Genomic DNA, 15,027 nt, shown 5'->3' with positions numbered 1-15,027 from the left:
TCTTTTTGTGTTTGGGACTATTTAATGCGGCGGATGAATCCATATTAGTTAAAATAGATGATAGTGTGTTCAGGGTGATAAAGGAAATGTCACTAATGCAGGAGTGTCGTTCACTGATGAGCATAATATAAAAAGGCTTTGATACACACAGTGTGAACCTGTAGAGAAATTCAGATAATCAGGAGAGTCACAGAAAGTTGCTTTAAATCACCTCCAGAGGGCTGTAGCTGTAGTGCGGCTGGTAGATCATCAGGTCTGGTCTCTCTATGTCCAGGATGGCTTTGTCTCTCGGTAACGCTGCCAAGTCCTTGTAGCCGATAACCCCGTCCTCCACTCGAGCCTGGAGGGAGGGGGGGAGGGGGGGAGGGGGGGGGGGGGGGGGAACAGACAGGCAGAGATTACAGATTACTGCCTCAAGATTAATCTGAAGGATAATATATCTTCATCTGTGAGTGCGACTGTGCGTGCGAACGACTCTGTGTGTGGCTCACCACGATGGCAGCGGCGGGGGATCCCGGGATGCTGGTCGCTCTCAGCGACAACACGCTCCCAGGAGATGTCTGAGCCAGCTGCTGCTAACACACACACACACACACAAATACACACAGAGAGATCAGAGGTCAAAAACAAACTGGTATTCAGCCAAATGGGCCGAGGCTTTAGACACTGAGGGAATCAATTAAGATCATTTAGGATTCTGCTCGGTGAAATGAACACTCAGAGGTTTACGCTTATATCAATGTTTAATCAGAAAGAGCCAGAGTGATGTATGCAGAGGACGACGGATACGGAACGAGCTAGAGCAATAGTTTTCAAGAACAACTTAAAAGCTGTTATCAACATGTGTTTAACTGCTACTGCTTGTACTCACACCCATTTGGGTATTTTACATTCTCCTGATGCTGGGATATTGATGGCTGTCGTGTGTTTGCTTGTTGCCCCTGCTTGTTTGGATTGCTCTGTGGGGTCAGGCGTGGACCGACCCTCATGCCTGAAGGCTCCCGGTCTACCTTTTGTTTTTGGAGCCAAAACGTACGAAGGCTTGAAGCTTTTAAAACATCCTAACTTCTCTTGATGTTTTAGTCTTTAGAGTGTCTCTAAGATAATCAACATCCCTGTCATGAACATGCCATTTATCCCAGAATTAATGTCTGATTTTCTGCCCTCAGTTTTGACTTTAAGGTGATGAAAATAGATCTTAGACATGTTACTCCTCCTCCCAGAGTTAACAGAACCCAGAAGAAACACATCAATACTTCAAACAGTGCCGTCTGATTGTTCTTATTATTGCAGGGGAGGAAACTGTGTTTACCTTGGGCATCATCCTGCCTGCTGATTGGTCAGTTCCTGAGAGAGAGACGGATATAACACGGGGTTACATTACAGGTATATTGAGCATACAGTTATTTTATTAACACACACAGCAAGAAAAACTTGTTATAAGCCACAAGTCAGGACACTAAGGCCTGGATCGCTTGACAAATACACCTGCTTAGATTTAGTGTAAAGAGAAGTGCATGTGTGTGGATTTACAAGTCGATCTTTGTTCCACACCTTACAGTCACAAGCTTTATGTTAGTGACCAAAAGAATGAGATAGCAGACACTAGCAGCCTCTGCCGGAGGGTGTCAGGGTTCAGTTGTGAGTTAGCAGGGAAACAGAAACCAGCAGCAGAGGCTTTCAGTGATGGGCAGCTGCTGGACCAGAGCCCTGCACACAGCAGAGTTTAGTTACAGCTGCTCGTCTGGAGATAACGCTCAGGAGCTGTGTTCACACACGCACGCCTGAACATGTCTGATTGTTCACACATGTTTCACACAGCGTGAAGTTTTCCCCGTCAGACATGGAGGGGAGGACGGACTCAGGAGGTACGCCATGACGAAAGAAAAGGCACTAAGAAGGTGGAAGAGCAACAAAGTCCGACACCATACATACATGTACAATGCTACATGTGACTGGTATCACATTTAAAAGAGGGGAAAAGAAAATTCTAATGCAGCTGTTTTATCTCCTGCACAATAATTTAAAGGTCCAATCAGTGAGATGTGTAGTGAGTGAGATGATAAAGGTATCTTACTATATGATCAGACATTAAGGAAACATGCTATGTTGAAGTGCTGGCTTCTCTGACAACAATGCAGCAGTCAGTATGTCCTCCTTCTAACTTTAGATTCTGCTCCTGAATGCTCTGGATTTGTTTGGACCAGAGAAGGTAGGCGGTTTTAAGGACCCCCCCACACGGCCGTTTTGGACGCCCCTCGGTTTGCCAGATATGAGAGCAGTTATCAGGTCAACAGGTGTTGCAGCGATGGAAGCGGGCAAGAGAAGTGGTTCAGATAGAAGTGATTGTACCCGACCTAAAAAGCCTCTGCATGTTTCTAATAAGCTCCACGAGCAGAAACGTGCTCAAACTAGGATCAATATTGGAGATGCTTTTGAAAAATGGAGAGAGGTTAGAACACAGAAAGGTTTACAGACCGATGCAGAGCTGGATAAACACTGAAGCTTCAGAGTCCACCACATGGTGACCTGTGTGAGCATCGACTCTAGAGAGGAGGGGACAGCTCTCTCTAGTGTTTTGAATTTGGACTGCAGGAGCCATTTTAAACACTATGAGCTATGAGTTACATGTCGTTCCTTTAACCAGAATTTTAACAAAAACATGTTCCCAAAAAAATGTCTGATTTTAGGTTTTGCTTTATTTACATCCTCGACTGTTTCTGTGCTCCTCTGCTGGGTCGCCAGTTCTGTATTGTCTGATGTTAACAGTGAAAACAAAGAGATTATTCCAGAGTCCACAGCTTTGTCCAACACACACACATTAACACACAAGGCTGGGTAACATGCGGTCAGTGACGGGAAAAGCCCTGCAAACTGAAGTACAGTGTGTTAGCGTGTGTCCATGTGTTCATACCTCAGGGAGAATAAGGGATCATGTCTGTTTCTGTTTGTTTTCAGGGCTCTGCAGCTCGATCAGAACCTGAAACACACACAGATTATTTTATTAGTTTGTTTGTTATTTTGTACTTTTAATGGAACAAAAAAAAGATTTATGCTCAAAGTCAGAATTTGAATTTTGTCTAACTTACTCAAACCCAAACTGGCAACGCATTGGTCCTGAAACGTTGCCAGTTAGTTCATTGACAGTTAGTCAGAGTGCTTTACTTTCCCATGACATTGATATGCAAAGAAAAAATACTGCAGCCTTTGGGGAAAATAAGACCTAATAGTTGGTTTTGCACACGTCCAGCTTCTGACCGGGCAAATAGCCAATCACAGTTTAGTTTTGGGGTGGCACCTGGGATGGCCAATCAGATTTCATGCGACCCCAGGACACGCCCCTGCTCAGAGTCAGAGTCACAAGGTAATAAAAACAGCAATAACACTAAAACTCTGATTAAATTTCAGACCTCTTGAGAAAAGCACGACACACATTTCTGATCATATTTCTGTCTGCAGTGTTTCAGATTCTCTGCAGGTTTTACAGATTTCAGTCAGACCGTCTCTGACCTTGCATCCCCCTCTCTCCTGTATCGATCTCGTCTGGTGTCTGATGTCACTGAATAATTAAAACGTCATTATATGGTTGACTGTTTGACCCTGACTGAGAGCTGTGCTCACTTTCTCCTGCAGCAAACAAACAGCAGGGTTATTTTCAAATGATGATGTTTCTGCTTTTATTTTATTAAAGTGACTGAAATAAACTCTGAATACGTCTTCGAACTAAATCTGTTCAGGCTACGAAGGAGCAACATCTCAGATTTATTTGAATGCATGTTCTGATCATTTTTCAGGAAACAAAGAAAATAGCAGTCCAGGTTGCTTTTAACTAAAAAGTTCAGTATCCGCATCGCATCCATCCTGGGACTCATTCAAAAGACTTCTCAAACACCATCTGTTCTCCATCCTCCATCACACTGCCTCTCCAACGTTCTCCCGTCCTTTTGCTACCTGTCTCAGTTTAGTTTTCTTCTTTGTTTTGGTCCCTCCTCCATGTGAGGCGTCCCTGGGTCCCTTAAAAGGCGATATATAAGTTATTAGTTATTGTTAAAAGTTTGCTGGGACACGTGAGATGCTTGTATCTTTCTTTAAATCTGCTGGATTGTCTGTATTTATTTTAAAATGATGAAGCTTCATGTCTTAGGACAGAACATGATCGAGAGGTGTAAGAGATGTGTATCTGTCTCTGGAGAGAGATGAATTACAATCCGATGCCTCCTGCTGATCAATCATCTGATCGATGAGACTGAAGGAGTCAGGTTTCAGGGATCCTCTTTGCAGCAGTTCCTCCACGGTGTGAGGCTACAGCACCGAGACAGAAAGTTACTAAGAATGTTAAATCTTGTGTTCTTCAATTTTGAGCTGCCATTATTTCACTTGTGTTTTTACATTTTCATCTCTGCTTTTTGCAGATGATGTCTTCCTCAGGCTGGCTTCCTGAGGCTGTGACCTCCAGGGGGCATCGGGCCGGTTTGCAGCTGAGTGCGACGCGGTCGGGATGAGGGTCAGCACCTCGAAGTTGGAGGCCGTGGTTCTCTGGTCGATCTAAGTTACAACCTTCACCTACGATCTTGAGCTAAAGGTAGTGACCAAAAGAACGAGATCGCGGACACAAGCAGCCAAAATGAGTTTCCTCCGGAGGTTGTCTGAGCTCAGCTTTAGAGAGAGGGTGAGGAGCTCAGACATCAGGAGGGAGGTTAGAATAGAGCTGCTGCTCTTCAGCATTGAAGAGCAGCCCCCCCCCCCCCCCCGGCCCGGGGTAGACCCAGAGACCCAGAGCTCACTGGAGGGATTATATCTCCCTTCAGGCCGAGGCCTCATGAGGAGATAGAAAACGTCTGTGGAGAGAGAGACGTCTGGGGCAACTTGCTCAGCCTGCTGCCACCATGACCGGGACAAGTAGACTTAAATAGATGAGATGGATTCAAACTTTCTGCCTCTTTAGTCTCCTGTTCATGGACGCTAGACGATGTGCTGATACATTTCACTCCAGAGGAAATAGTGGCCCTGACATCTGTACTCTGAATGGAGGCTTAACTTTGGTGTAGATCAGTCCGTGGGGAACCGGAGGGCGCTCATTCGTGTGTGACTTAGTAAAGTCCAGATTCAGGTCAGGGTAACTCAGGAAGGTGTCACATTCAAATCATGCTCGTGGAGCGAAAACACTGGAGAAGGTGAACTTACATCTTTACGCTGGATTTCCCCGTTCACGTGCAGATTCCTCCGGTTAACGATGAGCTGAGAGAGAAAACAAAAAGAGATTTCAGAAACAAAAAGCCTCACCTGCAGAATAAATCCCACAATCAAACAGTGATGCTGTCTTAGAGACAGTCGATGTTTGGATGGAGTTCTGCACACACACACACACACACACACACACACACACACACACACACACACACACACACACACACACACACACACACACACACACACACACACACACACACACACACACACACACACACAGAGGCCCTTTTTTCTCTTCCTGGGTCTCAATCTATTTTCAGATTCACATTTTATGTCCAGGAAATCGACGCTGTTGCTAAGCGACGATGCCGGCAGGAGTTTGATCTGGAGATGAAATCTGCTCCATCTCACAGAGGAAAAAAAAAACCATTTTGGCCGACTGCATCCTTCATATTCTGCATTCCCTGAATGACAGGACACCAGATGAGTTAACTGGATTAACACGACCACTAACACTGAAATCAGTTACGCTTCAGTAATGCAGGAAAAAGTTTTTGTGTGAAATTATCTCATGAAGCGAAACATCAAACTGAAATCTTCAGTTCGAGCCAAGTGTGTCCTGCCAACAATATTTCTCAAGAGGGTTATTCCTCCACACGAGGGGAGCGATACACGGAAATGTGTTCTTCACTTTAGAGCAACAAAATAACAGGATACACAATTATTATTATTCACATGGATAGAAAACATGGAGATAAGTTCCTAATTATTTTCATCATAGTTTAATTGTGCCAAGGAACAACATTTTATAGATACTAAGCTTAGAAGATACACTTTAATAGATTTACTTTAATAATCCCGCAAAATTCATTTTTTACACCCTGTTGTTGAACGTGCTACACACATGCACAAACAGGATCCTGTGGACTAATGGAGAGAAGTCAGAGTGAGGGGGCGGCCCACAGCGAGCGCCCCTGAGTGGTCGGTGCCTTGCTCAAGGGCACCTCGGCAGTGCTCAGGAAGTGATCTGGCACCTCTCCAACTACTACACCAGTTCCCAACTTCTCATAGTTGACCGTAAAGCTACCACAAAAAAGGACTTTAAGAGAGAAGAGAACAGAGTGCACTTTAAATCGGACACCTAAGGTTACCCTGAGGAACACCACACTTAAGGACAGCCAAAAACCAGTGCTAGATCCTCGTCAAAAGGACACACTGAAGGTCACCTTGATCCCATGAAAGGACTCAAAGATGGATCAAATAAACATCTCCCAAAAGACAAATCAATCTCAGACCACATCGCAAATCATCGTCTGATAGACGAAATCTGCCTCTCGTAATTCCAGTGAAGTCGGCGGTTAGCGTTAACGACTTCCAGGCATGATTTCCTTCTTCTGTGCGGCGTTTACGTCTTTACCATAAACACCATCAACGCTCCGGCTTACGTCACTGAGCTGCTGAAGCCGTATAACACCAGCAGGTCCCTGAGGTCCTCTGACCAGGGTCTGCAGGTTGTTCCTCGCACAAGACTGAAAACAACAAACAAACAAAAGGAGACTTGGGAAATGTCTTCCCTCGGAGCTGAGAGCCGTGAACTCTGTGGACACTCATCTTTTTAGACTTGTCTTTGTTTGATCCATCTGTATTTGATTTTATGCGACTGTCTGTTTGTAACGTCTCTGCTCAATCCTTTATTGTGAAGCACTTTGTGACGTCTGTTCTTGAAAGGTGCTCTACTTACTTACTCTCTGTCCATAAGATCTCGGAGGAACACCCTTCATCTGTTTCTGTCTCAGTTCAAAAGTAGAATATAAGTCACACAGCGGCCATGATGCCAAAGCTGGGATTGTCACGTTTGAAGCTGCTGCTCGGACAAACTAATGTGCCGACACTCAGGATCACTACAGCTAACTGAATCACGTCACCTTCACTTAAAGACCAAAATGTGTTTGGAGAATATTTTCTGACACCTTGAACTTTCTCACAGTTAAAAACGTTTAGTCGTAGTTTCAAATCAGGAGATCAGATGGTTTGACGTTTGACAGTATGAAAGTAGCCGCTCCTGGGGGTCCTCAAAGAGTTCTTTCTTCTCTTATTCAAACGTTCGTATCACTCACACATGTGACTGATGTCTTTTAATAAATGTAATGCTGTTGATTTGATGTCAGACAGATTGCTGAAACGTTGTTTGTTGGGCTTCTCGTTCAGCCGATCTGCGAGTCTGCTGGGACAGGAGATAACTCAGAGGAATGCTGGGAGATATCTGAGAGGTTGCTAGGTTACCCCACCCAGCCGGCCAATCAGCTGGCAGGAATGTGGGAGAGACAAAGAGAGAGATGTTGCACTAAAATAGACCTCCCAGCGTCAGACCACCCAACACACACACACACACACACACACACACACACACACACACCGCAGGGGGTCAGAGTCTCAGGTAGACTCCGCCCACCTGCCACGCCTGCAGACAATAAATCAAACTTTCTCCTGCCCCACACGTGTGTCTCTTTTTTTTCTTTTGGAGTGTGAATCCTTTCCTCCAAAGTTCCCTGTGATCTCCTACATTTCCCAGAGTGCCTTGCAGCAGCAGCAGCAGCAGCAGCAGCTCAGAGTGAAAGTGCTTCTGCTGGTTGCTTGGAGCTGCTGGATGTGTGTGGGAGGTGAGAGTGTGAGTCTCACTCCTGCCTGATAACAAAAAGTGTGTTCAGTCCGTTTTCTACGGAGGGAAGTAAAGAAAGAAAGAAAATGGAGGAAGGACTGAAGAAGAGGTGCAGGATGTGTGTGAAGAGCTGTTTTTACACTTTTACAAAGTCAGAGCCAAAACAAATCTTTTTTCAGTTTAAAGAAATGTTTTAAAACTTCCATAACCAAGACTAAATATTGATGACTGACATGAAGAGTTTCCTGATCAAATAATCTTCATGTTGTACTCTACAACCTCTTAATTTTTCTCAATATAATGATAACAATTGCTCGTTATATTGCTTGAGGGGTGGGGGTTGGTAGAAGCTCATGTAGGGACTTGGGTTGGGAATCAGACGGTTGCAGGTCCAAGTCCCATTGTGGACCAAATCTGGACTGAGAGGTGTCTCTTCAGAGGCCTAAAAATCACGACACCTGAAGATTTATTTATTTACCAAACAGGAAGGATTAAAGTAAACCTTTTTGTTAATACACAGAGTTATTCTCCCTGACAGCAGCAGAGTGACTGGTGGTGGTCTCCTGTGGGCGTCTTGTTTTCTTCTTCTCTTTGTGTTCAAGACGTAAATTATCAGGTTAATATCTCTGAGGAGGTCGTTAGTATCGGTCACTGCATCGACACACAGAAGACGACACACTGAGGTCCTGAGAACGTGCAGACCTTACACTCAGATTTATAACTGAGACACACACACACACACACACACACACGCACACACACACACACACACACAGAATCTGAAGTAATCTGAGAGAGCAGCAAAATTCACATGTGAATTCTTGTTTTTGTTCATTGTTACGCGCTTTTTAACGTTTAACTTCTTCTGCGGTGCATTCAAGGACTCTTTGGTATCTGTAGCTGAATGTTTATGAAACAGTTTAATCTTTATTTACAGATTCTGGATTCAAAAAAATTATAAAATCTGTTGGTGCAGGACTCTTATCGTTTGTAATCCGAGGGAAACTGTCCATATAATGATCATCTTTATGCAGAGCAAAAGAAGTGAAACATAATCTGTCGTAATGTCATGCCCAGCCTCCACCATCGGACTGCGTCGTCCCCACAACCACCGCCGTCCTCATTCATGCACGGCCTGCTCCGACCTCCACCTCAGAGGAGAGGAAGAGGAAGTGTGGACAACAGGAACGTGAGGAACACAAAGGAGAAATCCTTCCTGCATATTATCCCATATGCTCTTTTGTAAAGCGTCTCCAGATAAAACAGTGCAGTGACGCTGTGACTCAAAGCATGAAGGTTCCTGATTCAAAACTCCAGCCAGACAGTTTCCTTTCTGTCTGGAGTTTGTGTGTTCTTCATGAGCAAGCATGTGTTCTCCAGCTCCCTCTCACAGTCCAAACACGTGTTTCTTTAATTAACTGGTGACTTTCATCTGAAAACAATCCACTGAAAATTGAATCGTATTTCAATTGTGTTTTTTTAACACATTCAGACGACAACATTTTGATAACAACCACAGTGACCAACGATCCGCCGAAACAGCCGTAAAACGTTGCATGTGACTTTGTAATTTTGACGTATTGTACCCTCTACAGAGCGATGACGTGTAAACATACGGATGTGGCTCACGCACAAACGTTTGTGTGGACGGACGATAATTTGCAAAGCGAGGCCATTTCAAGATAATTTCGCCTAGGACTCATGACAGTCAACATTTTCATAAACAGAACTCGGTAGTCCGCCATTGTTGTTGTAGTCCACCAAATCGTTCATGGCTACTGACTGGAAGTGAAACATGCAAAATGTCTCACCTGCATATTGTCAGTTTATGCCCTTTTCAATAGTTTGCCCTCTGTAGCGGTCGTGTTCGTGGACTGTCTGCACGCCGTGCACGTAATGAAATGGCTGCGTTATGTTTTCCAGTATGTTCTCCTCCGCAATTTTGTTTACATTGTTGTTCCGTCAAAATACACATAACGATATAAAGGCAACTATTCTCATGATGCTGTTTATAGTGGACTATGTTGCTTCGTCTGCCACTTTCACCTCGTTTTCACCCCCCGCCCCGCCCCCCCCTCCTGTCAGCCAGGGATAGTCTCCTCCTGTGAGGTGCATGTGTGAACAACCAGATCAGGAGATCAGGGGCAGTCCTTCTGAAATGTTCTAGAAATTCTCAGGAGTGTATTTGTGAAAGCAGCTGAGCGTCAATGAGGCTGAGCACCCGACAACAAATGTTTCAGGTCGGTCTTTTAACTTCAGGAACACAAAGAAAATGTTGGAGAAGCTAAAACTCCACAGCAAGCTAATCCAACATCCCCGCATTGTTTCCTTGTCTTCCAGTTTTCTGCTGTTAAAAATGTGATAACACTTTCTCTCTGTTTCCCACCTGGAGGCTCAGATCTGCAGAAACTCTCCGGCTCTGAATTCTTGATGCTGTTTTTGTCTCATCAGAGGTTTTGCTGAGTCGTGACGCAGTAAAATGTGAACCGTGTTGATGCCTGAAGCTGTAAGTGGGTCAGAGACTAAAAAACTGCTGAGTCACAGATTCACAGTCACAGCTCTGACTCTCAAACTCAACCTCTGTTTCAAAACCTGCTCAACTTTTCATCTGCTACAGATTCTCCCCCCAACACCGCGTTAGATCCTCTGATTACACGCTGCATGTTAACATGTTTAAATAAACGTGATGCTAGCATAAAGCTCCGTGTGAGTCAGCAAAACCATATGCTAACTAAGTCGTCACAGTTTGAAGATAGCAGCTGCTTCCTGTTTTTCCCATTTGTCAGACAAATGTTGAAGAATATGAAGTTCAGTCTTTCAGCATGAAATGTTTATGTTTTGTTTAAAGGTTGAACTTTAATACTCGTAGTGTAATGACCATTAACCTGACGGAGCCATGCTGACTCCGCCCTCCTCTGTGAGGTCAAGATATCTCCGAGAAATAAGGACTTTTTTCAAGGCCGCCCGTCATCTTGGCTTTCATTCTCACTTTGACTCAGTTTTCTGGAAATCACGAGACAGAAATGTATCTGTGTGTGTGTGTGTGTGTGTGTGTATGTGTGTGTGTTAGGGTTTTATCTCCCCTCACAGATATGTGACCACACCCGCGTGCCATCGCGATGGTGACGGCTGTTCTCATTGGAGGACGATGACGACATCACAGCGTCATGATTTCAAGATGTTTGAGGTTCTGATTGACAGGAGGATGTCTCCTTACACACTCCCTTCTTTCCTTTTCGTACACTTAATAACTTTCTTTCCTACATCCTTATTTTCATTTCCTTGATAACCATTTTCTGCCTCCTTAACCTACGCATCTCTAGCCACACGCCCTCATTTCCTTTCATACTTCCTCCTCTTCCCTCCTTCCTTTCTCTCCTATCTCCCTTACTTCCATTCCTAGTCCCCCAAAATTACTCCAGCTTCCTTCTTTCCTTCCCTGCATCCTTAACCATTAGTAGTTTCCTTATCTAGCTTCTACCTCCTCCTGTTTTCCCCTCATTTTCCACACTTTGTTTCCTTTTCTAAAATCTTTTTCTCTCCATACCTTTTCTTTACTTCCCCTTACTGCTTTTCTCTTTCTGGTTATCATACATCAGTCTTACCTTCTTTCATCATTTGATTTCTCTTATTTTCTTTCCACATGTCTGCATATACTATATCTATACTTCATGTTTCCTACCTCCTTCTTTTCTACCTACACCCTTATTTATGTCCCTACTCACCTCCACCTTCAGGTTATTCTCATTCAGCTCCCGCCTTCGTTTTGTTGTTTTAAAAACAAATACTCTTTTACTTCCACGACTCACTTTTCTGTAAACTTCTTATAACTGCTTTTAACTTCTTCTTCTTCTGTGGTTGCAATCATTTCGATTCCTATTCAAAGTATTCACTGGCAGAAGAAGTACCTTTACCCACCCAGGGAAATGTGCAAATACAGTAGGGCTGAAACAAGAAAATATATCGCTCATATCAGATAAATTTATGTTGCATTAAAATATCGTTACACCCGTCTTCCAAAGAGCTACCAGTGGATCTATTCTAGTTTATATTTATGTCATTTTTCATGTCTGTGTTGACATTGTGCAGCCCATTGTTAATGAAACACATTTTGTGTATGTGTATTTGACGTAGAACTGACTTTGATTTTATTATGTCTTTGTATAAAAAAATATAGATAAATATATTCAGTATCGCCGTTCAGCTAAGCAAGAAATGAGTTCAGTTTTACAGATTGTTTTTCTTTATATAATATTGTTCTCTTCTGTTTTTGTAACTTACAAATACAAGTACAAGCTTGTGTTGTCAGTGTGTAGCTCCTTTTCCTTTCGACTTCTTCATCCCTTTCCATCCTGCGTTATTTCTCTATCTCTGTTTCTTCTTTCCCACCTCCTCCTTTTCTTACCTCCCTCTGTTTAAAACCTCTCACATTTCTTATCTCCTTCTTCCCTTTCCTACATTATGCTCTTCCATAACTCATCCTTTCCTTTTTAAATCCTCCCTTTCTTTCATGTTCACTCAGATTTCTTTCCTTCTTTTTTCTTTTACACGCTCTGTTACTTTTCATGATCTCTTTTCCCTTGACCCCAATCTCCTTAATGTCTTTCCAGTTGCTTCCTTTCCCGTCTCAACTCCATCTTCCCTCATCTCCTTCCTTATCGCCTTTATATCCTCCTCTCACCTCCACTATTTCCCATCAGCCATTGCAGCCAGTGTTAAATATTCAGCTTTTTTTCCCTCATACAATTTCTAGAAAGTATCAGACAGGCTGCCCCTGAAATCTTCCTGTGTTATTTGTTCACACATGCACTTCTCAGTGGGAGGGGGGGGGGGTCTCAGGAGGCAGGACTTGACCTTAGAAGGACAGCGAAGCAACAGCTTCTGGCAATATGATGAACTGGCTGGGCCCGGCACCGTCAGTGGACACAGGCTCTGAAGCAGCATTTCCTGCTGCGTCTACAGACCAGCTCATCGTGACTTCATGCGTATATTTTTAGAAGGGGGCTAGAAGGGAAAAGTTCAGGCAAAGTCCAGGTGAAAAATATGTCTGTCACGTCGACTCAACACTCGAAACCTGCGGGGACGTTTTCAGGAGTCTTGTGCATACATGTTTGAAACCTCACGAAGCTTTCTCTCTTTGTTTATTTATTTCTATGGAGAACAATGTTGAACCAGAATCAAATCCTTAACACTTAATCGTTCCATTTATTATTGCAGTCCAGATTCAAAACATTGTAGAGAGCTGTCTGTCTCCCCCCCCCCTCCTCTCTAGAGTCGATGCTCACGCAGGTTACCATGTGGTGGACACTGAAGCTTCAGTGTTTATCCAGCTCTGCATCGGTCTCTAAACCTTTCTGTGTTCTAACCTCTCTCCATTTTTCAAAAGCATCTCCAATATTGATCCTAGTTTGAGCACGTTTCTGCTCGTGGAGGTTATTAGAAACATGCAGAGGCTTTTTAGGTCGGGTACAATCACTTCTATCTGAACCACTTCTCTTGCCCGCTTCCATCGCTGCAACACCTGTTGACCTGATAACTGCTCTCATATCTGGCAAACCGAGGGGCGTCCAAAACAGCCGTGTGGGGGGTGTCTTAAAACCGCCTACCTTCTCTGGTCCAAACAAATCCAGAGCATTCAGGAGCAGAATCTAAAGTTAGAAGGAGGACATACTGACTGCTGCATTGTTGTCAGAGAAGCCAGCACTTCAACATAGCATGTTTCCTTAATGTCTGATCATATAGTAAGATACCTTTATCATTTCAATCACTACAGATCTTACTGATTGGACCTGTAAAGTTTAAGGGAAGAAACTTTGCCATGGTTCACTGTACGAGCCGGTCCTCTGCTCATTTTGATTTGTGTTAAAATAATCTTACCAATAAAGCTGATTCTGATTTCATTCTCACATGATCCAGTGTTTCTAGTTTGAATGAAACCCAATCCTTGAGTCCAGCTGTGTGTCAGGCACAAACTTTGTGTGATGGGCTAAATTGTCTGTCATATTATTTCTATGAGGATGTGCTTTTCAGCAGCTCAGTGTGGTGAAAATGACCAAACAGAGCTGCCTGTCTAAGCGTTTGTGCATTAGACGGGTCCTGCTCTGATATTAGTGAACAGACGAAGGTGTTGTTCTGAATAAAGCTCGTCCATCTGTCGTATCAGCAAACACACTCAACTTAAAATTCCTGCAGAGAAGAATCAACCGACAGCCTGCACGCCTGCAGCCAAAACAGCACTGAACAACAGTTTAACCCCCTCCTCCCCCTCCTCCTCCACCCCCCAACAACACAGACCACCAGCTCCACCGCTGGCTGTGCCCATGGCCTCATTCCTGCAGCCTCAACTGCCTCCCCCCCCCCCCTTTCCCCCCTGTCATCGGCCCCCTGCTGCTCTCAGAGATAAGAGCCGAGGCCTCCGTCTGCCGCAGAAACACACCGAGTCCAACTCACAGCAGTTATTAAAGGAGCATTTACACAAGTTCATCACAACAAGAGATTCAAAGCAGCCAGACTAAAGACTGCAGATTCTCATTAAGAGGATAGGGGGCATTGAGGGGGTGAGGGGTCGGGTTGTGGGGTAAGTAAGGAAACTAGGGAGGAGAGAGAGAAGGACAGAAAGCAAAAACAGAAAAACTAAAGAGAGGGAAAAGGAAATACAGGGTGGAAAGATGTAGGAGTTAAGGAGACAAAGGAAAGACAAAAGTAAATCTTAACGAAAACTAGGTAGCATTCAAGGACAAAGGAGGAGGAGGTAGGAAAGGAAAGAAGGGGCTATAAAGACATCAAGGAAGTAAAAATGGTAAGAAGCAGAGAGGGGAGTATGGAAAGATGGAAGGAGGTAGGAAGGCAAAAAGGAGGAAAGCAGGAGATGTGGAGAGATGGTGATCGAAGGAAAGGATACAAGGGAGTATATAAAAACAAAGGAGGTAGGGAAGGAAAGAAGGGAGGAAATAAGTAGTTTTGTAATTAGTTTGTGATATTTGCAATCGTACCGTTAAAGGAATTGATTCAATTTTTCAAGAAGGGGTCCCCACCAGAGGTCGATGACTAAACGGGGTCAGCATGTCAAAGTTTGGGAACCTCAGGACGAGTGTTCAGGTGTGTTGAAGCCAAAAGAATCAGAAATAATCCAACGTGATCCCAGAAACCCATCAGCCCATCATGAGCCGATATCTGCT

General features: G+C 44.0%; 1 protein-coding gene across 5 annotated transcripts in view; it reads right to left on the bottom strand.

Annotated features, from left to right (window-relative positions):
- LOC109977344 (dematin-like) overlaps positions 1-15,027 on the bottom strand; it is a 32,336-nt gene that overhangs the window by 13,162 nt on the left and 4,147 nt on the right. For 4 of the 5 annotated variants that reach the window (XR_010665092.1, XM_065950837.1, XM_065950848.1 and 1 more), the window contains exons 2-6: positions 5,185-5,238; positions 2,915-2,980; positions 1,313-1,347; positions 492-575; positions 212-340 (exon numbers count right to left, since the gene is read on the bottom strand). Coding sequence is in view for 4 of the 5 variants with exons in the window: in XM_065950837.1 (XP_065806909.1) it covers positions 212-340; positions 492-575; positions 1,313-1,324 (225 nt within the window). In the remaining variant the exon portion in view is untranslated. The remainder of the gene's footprint in view (positions 1-211; positions 341-491; positions 576-1,312; positions 1,348-2,914; positions 2,981-5,184; positions 5,239-15,027) is intronic. The other variant, XM_065950840.1, reaches the window with a different exon arrangement.

Source organism: Labrus bergylta, chromosome 2, assembly GCF_963930695.1.
Source record: "Labrus bergylta chromosome 2, fLabBer1.1, whole genome shotgun sequence".
In the NCBI taxonomy this organism is placed as follows: Eukaryota; Metazoa; Chordata; class Actinopteri; order Labriformes; family Labridae; genus Labrus; species Labrus bergylta.
The sequence above is the reverse complement of the archived record's forward strand: the minus strand, read 5'-3'. Positions and strand labels throughout refer to the sequence as shown.